The 9087-nt window shown below is 34.4% G+C and overlaps 1 protein-coding gene across 4 annotated transcripts in view; it reads right to left on the bottom strand.

The window, feature by feature from the left end:
- Positions 1 to 3090: 3090 nt before the first annotated feature.
- USP45 (ubiquitin specific peptidase 45) overlaps positions 3091 to 9087 on the bottom strand; it is a 74017-nt gene continuing 68020 nt past the window's right edge. For 3 of the 4 annotated variants that reach the window (XM_036116732.2, XM_078054950.1, XM_078054952.1), the window contains 2 exons: positions 7681 to 7834; positions 3091 to 7050 (listed from right to left, as the gene is read on the bottom strand). In XM_036116732.2, the coding sequence (XP_035972625.1) occupies positions 6920 to 7050; positions 7681 to 7834 (285 nt within the window). In that variant the 3' untranslated portion in view covers positions 3091 to 6919. The remainder of the gene's footprint in view (positions 7051 to 7680; positions 7835 to 9087) is intronic. The other variant, XM_078054951.1, reaches the window with a different exon arrangement.

Raw genomic sequence — 9087 nt, 5'->3', positions numbered from 1 at the left:
TGAAGAGTGAACCAAGTTATTTCACTGGGAATTGTGCAAAAAAAAAAAAAAAGGCAAAATACAGTAGAAATAAAGTTAAGTGCTTCTATTTATTTTTTTATTTATATATATATTTTAAAGATTTTATTTATTTGACAGACACAGCTAGAGAGGGAACACAAGCAGGGGGAGCGGGAGAGGCAGGCTCCGGGCTGAGCAGGTAGCCCGATGTGGGGCTCAATCCCAGGACCCTGGGATCATGACCTGAGCTGAAGGCAGATGCTTAACGACTGAGCCACCCAGGCGCCCCAAGTTAAGTGCTTCTAGATGGATAAAGAAGATAAATATAGATGTGAGACTATAGATGCCATTTGCATGAAATTCAGTCTTCCTTAATAAAACACTTGAAACCTTGATACTCCTGGATGAGCATTAGAAGAAAGTCCTCAAAAGCTAAAGATGTGCTGGTCCTCAAATCCAAGTGGCCTTAGAAATAAAATTTTATCTTGGGAGAAACGCTTACAAATTACACCTGGCAACACCATGATGTGAGTGCATGAATATTAACTACAGGATGCAAAATTTCCATTCTTTTAGCCCTTTTCCCTAATTTCCACGTAGCACAAAAAGACACACAACAGTCTAATAGATTTTTAAAATCACTTGTGGAAAAAAAAATAAGACATATCACAATTTATCAGTGGTTATCTCTGATTTTGGTCTGTGATTTTATTTTCCAGATTTTTTTGCACAGGGCCTGATTTTCCAATTTGTTTCTCTGAGAAATTACTTTTTTAAAAAGATTATTTATTTGGGAGAGAGCGTGTGTGTCCATGGGGGGAGGGGCAGAGAGAATCTCAAGCCAACTCTCCACAGAGCACGACTAGGGGCTGATCCGTGGACCCCAAAATCATGACCTGAGCCAGAGTCAGACACTTCACTGACTGAGCCACCCAGGTACCCCTCTGAGAAACATTCTAATCAGAGAAAGTGCTCTGTGAAATCTGATTCCCCTACTGAAACTTTCACATGTTCCTATCTCCTACAATCATATTGTAATTGTTTGCCATTTCCCTAGTAGAGTTGAAGCAATTTTCTGGTACTGTTATCCCCGCCCCATCTCTGTTCTCCAACCAGTCAGCATACTACTTATCATACAAGAATTTTTCCATTTGTCAAATGAGTGAATATTTTGAACAACCAATATAGGCCAATCATTTTGGAAACCCACTGCCAAATAGAGATATTAAATAACTCATGTTTTGTTCCTTGTGCCAACTTAAGACATTCTCAGTGGTCACTGCCAAATCAAGAAATGTTTTAATTTTTTTAAAGATTTTATTTATTTGACAGAGAGAGAGCATAAGCAGGGGGAGCAGGAGAGGGAGAGGGAGGAACAGGCTCTCCTCTGAGCAGCGAGCTCCATGCGGAACTTCACCCCAGGACTCTGGGATCATGACCTGAGCCGAAGGCAGACGCTTAACTGACTGAGCCACCCAGGAGCCCCAGGAAATGAGTTTTATAGTCCCATTTCCCTTTCCCTGACCACTATCATCTAGGATTTCCCTGTAACGTTAGGATCTGAAGGAAACATCACACACACATGTACTTCAACACCAAACTTTCTCAGAATGTTTTTGTATTAAAGTGTCTGTTTGAACAGTGATCATGTACGTTATCTGCTACAGTCTGGTCATTCTGCACCTTGATGAGAAAGTGCTGAAGCAGCCACCATCTTGCCAGTCTCAGCAATCTGCTGTTTATGACTAACAGATTAGCGGATTTTGTAAATTAAATTTTTATTAACTTTCCCTGTTTGCAGTGTTTGAAGTAGAAAATTGAAAGGGAGGGTATGTTCAAGTTAGTACTTTGCATTATTGTGGAATCAAGTTAGCCTCAAGTTTAAATGGGAAAAAAAAAAGTTAAATGAGATGCGCACGATACAGAATTAAGAAGTATTCCTACCATTCAAGATATGGATCTTTACAGTGTCAATTCCATATAACATCCATCTTAACATTTAAAAATAAAATTATTTAAAGCTGTGGTATATACACAATAGATTTAGACTTAAAAAGGAATGAAATTCTGATACATGCTACCACATGGATGAACTCTGGAAAGATTATGCTGATGAAACAAGACAGCCCATGGGAGACTTATTCTTATTCTGTTTTATTCTTACTCATCCTACCCATCCCTCTTTGCAATTAGGCAGGGCCATGTGACTACTTCTGGCCAATGGGTTGTGAGTGACACATCCAAGATGAATTTAATTGCTGGTGCAAGACTAGTGCTCTCTTCCCCTGCTACAGTGGGGAGACCTGGTGTTAAAATGATAGAAGCACAATATAAAAGCCTGGATTATAAAATCATCAATTGGAAAATAGTTGGCTATGCAGATTGCCCTGATTCACGAGGGGACTTTGGGTGAGGAAGAAATAAACTTTTGTTGTGTTAAACCAATGGGATGTGGAGTTATTTGTTACTGCAGCAAAAACTAGGCTGTCCTAAAACATACTGTAATGCAAACATTTTGGGTATTTCTGCTTTAGTGCAACTTTAAAAATGTATGAAATTGGCTTGGGGGGGTCCATGAACCTCTGAAATTACATACAAAAATCTGGGTTATATATTTTTCTGAGACTATATAACTGTCAAGATGTCCCTTCCCAAACTCTACAGTGTCATTAGCAAGAGTGAAGAGAGGGCCCCAGAATTAAAACCCTCCTCTTCCCCCAACTCACAGCTTCGATAAATACTTATTAAATTACTGAACAAATGAAAGATGGTCTGTAACTTTCATCATAATCTCAAAGAACTTCATGACCCAAAAGAGCTTAAATCCAAACAGGTAGACAAAATATTTCCTAATAAATTATCCTGTCTAAATAATCCAAATATTTTGAGAAACATCTGAAAGGATGAAGATTCACCCTTGGTAAGATACTGAAATTTGAGTGAAAGTGACCTATAATAAGATATTTTGTTCTGAAATAATGAATTTCTAAAATGAGAAGGATATTTGGAATATACCTAGGTAAGCAAATGCAGTGTTGATAAATAAAATATTATCAGTAATGTGCATTGCAAAAACTCCAGGACCAACTGTGAAACAAAGAAAAATATTTATTATGCATTTTTATACAGTAACATCAAAATTATGCTCAATAAGTTACATAGCTGTTTTCTAAAAACACTGCAAAAAAAAAGATAAAACAGTAGAAATGCTATATAACCAGCACTACTCAAAATTAAAAATATAGTCATCTTTTAAACAGATTTAAATTGATGATTTCTACATGAACCAAAACATTTTAAATATCTAAAAATCATCTTTCTTAATGCACTGGATAATATATAAAGCCTCAATTTTATTGCACATAATGTATTTGATTTAGGCTTATTTGATCAGGTAACATGCAGACAAATTATGAATATGAATTTAGGAAAAGGCAGAGTGTTATTTTGTACTACAAAAATTGGGTGAATGATACATTTAACAGCTTAATCTTCAGAAAATTTTATTCAGCTATTGTATAAAATCACTAAAATCATCACACATGCGAGCTAAGAGCTATCACATATAGTAAAATAGCTCTGTTGGAGCATTTAAAATAAGAAAACAGGAATCAACTACTCTTAGAACTGACACCAACTACCACTCGCCTTGCCACCAAAAAGGCGGTTTTCACATCTGTTTTAAAAACACTAAGTAACAGAGGCACCTGGGTGGCTCAGTCGTTAAGCGTCTGCCTTCAGCTCAGGTCATGATCCCAGGGTCCTGGGATCGAGCCCCGCATCGGGCTCCCTGCTCGGCGGGAAGCCTGCTTCTCCCTCTCCCACTCCCCCTGCTTGTGTTCCCTCTCTCGCTGTGTCTCTCTCTGTCAAATAAATAAATAAAATCTTTAAAAAAAATAAAATAAAAACACTAAATAACAAAATCTTAAATACAGATATATATTTGGTTATGACAAAAATATTCTCATAATTGACACATAATCACAATTTTATCATTTTAAATAGGAAAAACCAGAGGAAACTGGGGTTAGACCTACCCTGTAAACCAGTTTCTAAATAGCTAGTGAAACTTCTGTTCTACTTCTTAAACTCATTTGGCCAAGCGCTATCGTAGTTGTTTCGAGAATCTGTAAACATTTCTCACTTATTTATATAGTTTCCTGAGGTCATCTAGAAACTATTGTTATTATAGCAGCTTCACAATTTAGTACCCCTGCAAATGTGCTTTCAAAATGTTCAGAATAAAAACAAAAAATTAAGTGTAGGCCCATGTGTAACTTAACATACTCCCTAATTACAAGTCTATCTTTAGGAAATTCTTAGGTATCAAAATCAAATTTATTCCATTACCAGCAGACCCTGAAAAATATTCATAAACTGTAGGCCAAAAAAAAAAAAAATAGATTTCAGACTTTGCTCTTTTACCATGAAATGAAAATAAAGTATCTCTTTGTATGTTACTTCTGGAATAATGTCTAAAACATATATAGGCCTCTCCATTTTAAAACATGTTAAAAGAGTGTCAGCACAGTGCCTGACCCATAACAGGTGTTCAAAAAATATATACTTACTGAATAAATGTTAAGCATAAAAACTAGTGTAGTACTTGAGTACAGAGGTAATGTTCTAAAGCTACAATGTATCACTCAATGAAAAATCAGTCCTAACTGCCACTCAAAATAAAGCTCAAAAGGTCTCCTCTTTGGTAAATACAGCACTGGCGCATTTCCTGGCATCCCATTAATGAAAAGAGGTCTAGGCACTTCCCTTGATTCCTGCCCTCACCTATCTCACCATCTCTCACTTTAGCTGTGTAAGGGATAAAGCCAAGGGGCAACAGAAAAGAATGCTCTTGTTTTTTTCCTTCCTTTCCCTTTCTTTCCTTCTTTCTCTTTTTCTTGTTTTTCTTGTTCATCTGTCAATGAAACAAGAAGCAAGTGACCACCCAATGAAAAATACGTGCCTCATAATGGTATCTTTTTTAGGAGAAAAATGAGGTGACTTAATATTTACATTTGGGGAAAGGCTGGTAATTGTCATTACCAATATGGCTAACATGAATAAAGAGATTTAACTAATACTCTCCAAAAAAAAAAAATTCACTGCTCTGGTACTGAAAACTTCAACGTTAATGGATTACAAATAAACATAAAACACCGTTTAAACAGTTTAAACTACTTTTTATAGGACACAACCTGAGTTTGCAGATTAATTTATAAAGGTATATTTCTCCATCATTTCACATTAAAATCAAGAAAACACTATTATTTCAAATTTCAATACCTTAAAAATAGAATTTGTGCAATGACATTTTTAAGCTCTGAGTTTTAAATATTATTACCATCTTTAACACTGATAATCACAATTCCTCTCATCTACAGATCAAAAGGCAGCACTGGTAAACTTGACAATGTCATACAACCTTAAATGTTAAGAGGGGTCAGAGGCTTGGTTAAATATTTCCACACGGTATCTACAGGCCCTATTCTTATCCTTCCTTCCCAAGAGGAAAATGAACTGGGACTAGGCACTTAGCCAGTAGCTGCCCGTAGTATGACGTGTTGGCACTAATGATTAGGATGCTTGAACCATGCACGTATGTGTTTTGATTCAGTAATGTCAGGCCCAAGTACCCATTATTTTTTTAAATTTTAAGCCTAAGTAATAGTAATATTTTCATGCCAGGTTTTGACAGCTTAATAATTTGTATTCTGGAGGGGGAGCTGTAAACTACCATATTTTTGCTATTATTTATTTAAAATCTGAAATGCCAACTTTACACCTCATTAAAATACAAGCTAAACCCACTTGAACTTATTAATGATGCTTGTTGATGACAAAGAAAAGTGATCTCAAACCCCAAAACCATGATTAAGGTTTACTGACCTACAGAACTAGAAAATTATATTTCCCTGTCTAGTATAATAAGAATATAATTCTCTGTCGCTTACAAATATAATTTGGTAATTTATATTTAAAAGTATCCAATGGTCCCATATGGATTAACAACTTCTATTTACCAATTCTGCATTTTACAATTTTCAATAATTATATTTTGACCCTGGCTGATTACATGCAAATTATCCTCAACGCCATCATGAATAGGCTGCAAATAATGTTAATGATAGATTTCAATATTGTTCTAGTTCTCAAAACCTCAAAGCAATAAGCTAATCAATAAATTATTTGTAGAACCCTATTACTGAAGCTACAGTGGTATCTTCTTATATGGTTGAATCACACAAAATATGATGAGGTCACTGTGTAAGTGTATGTTATACCAATGTTTCTCACACAGTGGTATACGTACACCACTGGACAGCCCTGAGATGATTTTAAGTGGAGTGCTACATGGATGAACAATTTCCCTCTAATAGTTATATATTTATTTTAATGTTTATTAGAAATAATATAACTAGTACATAAAATGTGGAATATGCTCAAAACAAGGCTACGTTTAAAAATGTAAGGCTGAAAACTAAGGTTAAAAATAATTAAACAATGGCACAGGATTATGTATATATGAAATCAGAAAGGTGGTATGCGACTCACATTTGGTAAACACTGTTTTAACAATTTCATTAGCCAGTATCATTTCTGAATGCTCATGGTAATAAGCCACATTATAAGGGGGGGTTTCCTCTACTGCTGCAAATTCTGTTTTTTTTCTAGGACAAATATTCCTTAAAAACTTGTGTTTACATTTATTTTAAGAATATAAATTTGAAAGCATTGAGTAAATTTAATTTACTTTAAAAGGATTCACCAAAATGGTAAAAACCTTCAGGGGCATTTGAGGGACATGCTATTACTACAGAAGAGAAAAGATTACAAAGGCACATTACATATTATGGTTATTGTTGCAGCATTTAAACAAAAGCGATCTAAATCATCATTATCACTAATTATTAACAGACAATTATAATATTCTTTCATAAAAAAGAAGGTACGCTTGTGCACTAAGTGCTCTTGCTTCTGGAACCACCTGCACGTAAGTGTCACTAACACGGACCCACTGGCCTGTTGATTCACTGTCAGGTTCTTTCAAACCTAACAAGACAAAAAGAAGTATAATTTTACAATAAGTATGTTCTTATTCTACATTATAAATAACAACACATTCATCACAAACTATATTTATCTAATGCTAGATCTTATTGGTGTGTTTCTTCTTGTGTTAAACATCTTCCAAAATCAACTAACTCTTTCAAAGCAATATTGGCATCACTTCACTTTAAGTATCTAGTGAAATATTAGATAGACTTGTAAATATTTATTTGCTCAAGGAAAAGAATCATTTTCCCTGAAATAGAAAGAAAAAAAACAAAGTCAGCTTGTTGATCCATAGGCAGAGTCTGCAAATTTTCAACCCCAACTCTATTCTGAGGACCTGATAGGTCTTCAAAATCTTTTGGTGTTGTTAAGTAAAATGCCACTCCACCTCAATACACAATGACTTAGCACCCTGAAAAACAGTGTGTCACTTCACATCATCTAGAAGGGTACAGTCTTATGATATTTAAGGTTCTTTAAGATTATCTAAGTACTCTTAAAAGTATTTCTCACTTAACTTTAACAAAGTGAATCCACTTGCAATATCCATGAAACAGCTTACCTCTTCCAGAAAAGGAAGAATACATTATTTGTTTTTAGGAATAACAAAAACTCAGGATGCCATACCAGGTACATATGTCTTTCCAGTGATATGCTCCAATAATTTCCTGGAGGGTGTTCTCACTTTCACATAAGCCGTGTAGTGACCTCCCCTCATTGAGCCACTATGTTCCACTACGCCATAGAGACCATAGAGAACTTTATCTCCCACACTTACATTCTTTTAGACAAAGAAAAAACTGGAATTAGTAATTAGTGAAATATTATAATAGGGAAAATTAAGTCAAATATATGTCCTGCTTAAACTAAGAAAAAATGCATTGTTAAAACAACACTGAAATGTGTTTCCACATGTATTAGCCTGGCAAAATGCAAAAGCCTGACAACATTTTCTGTTGGCTGGGCTGTGGGGAAAAGAGTATTCACACACATTGCCTGTGGGAACACAAAGGGGTACAATCCTATGCAGAGGTATTTCATGTTACCTAGCTGAATTACACAGGTATTACTCTTGGATTTATCAATCCTATTTGTAGGATTCTATCTTACAGGTACATTTGCAAAATGTAAAAAGACATACTATTAGTTATTATTTTGGCTCTTAACTGCAGGAATATTTGTAATATCAAAAAACTGGAGACATGGGGATATAATATACAGTACATGGGATATAGGTAATAACACCGTAACAATTTTGTATGGTGACAGATGGTAGCTAGATATATCATGATCACTTTGTAAGGTATATAAATGTTGAATCACTATGCTGTATACCTGAAAATAATATAATATTGTATGTCAACTATACTTTGACTAAAAAGAAAATGGAATAAACCCAAAAAAATCGGTCCCTATTAAATTGGGGACTGGTTGAATAAATTATGATGCATTGAGTGTTTTTTGCTTGAAAAATAGAGTGCAGACTATCTCAAAATACGGCTATGAAATAATCTCCAGGATATAATATTAAGAGTAAGGTAGAAAAAAGGATACATATTGTTAAGATGTGATTATTTAAGAGTGAAGATGCATATATGCATATCTATGTGCTTATATTTTTAAAAATTACAGAAGAATAAACAATTTTTAAATGGCTTATATATAAAGGGAGGAAAGAAATAAGTGGAATGGACATGGAGAAGAAAAGCTATACTTATTTGAATTTATCTTGTTTTATACATTTGATACATTTGATTTTGGAACTATATAAATATTTTATGTATTTAGTAAAATTTTAAACATTTAAATTTAAATTTAAAAAGTAATCCCTAAAATGAAAATATAAAAATTAAACACGTGAATAATATATTCCAGTTGGCAGCATAATCATTCCACTAAGGTCATGTCAAAAGAACCCAGAAGCCTGCTTGAAGTGGCTTTCAGTAGCCAACTATGGACCCATTTATATTCCATTAATATATTAGACCACGAATAAAAAGAAAAGTGTAGTAAGCTGAAACATATTTAATGTGT

Source organism: Halichoerus grypus, chromosome 9 (assembly GCF_964656455.1).
Source record: "Halichoerus grypus chromosome 9, mHalGry1.hap1.1, whole genome shotgun sequence".
In the NCBI taxonomy this organism is placed as follows: domain Eukaryota; kingdom Metazoa; phylum Chordata; class Mammalia; order Carnivora; family Phocidae; genus Halichoerus; species Halichoerus grypus.
The sequence above is the reverse complement of the archived record's forward strand: the minus strand, read 5'-3'. Positions and strand labels throughout refer to the sequence as shown.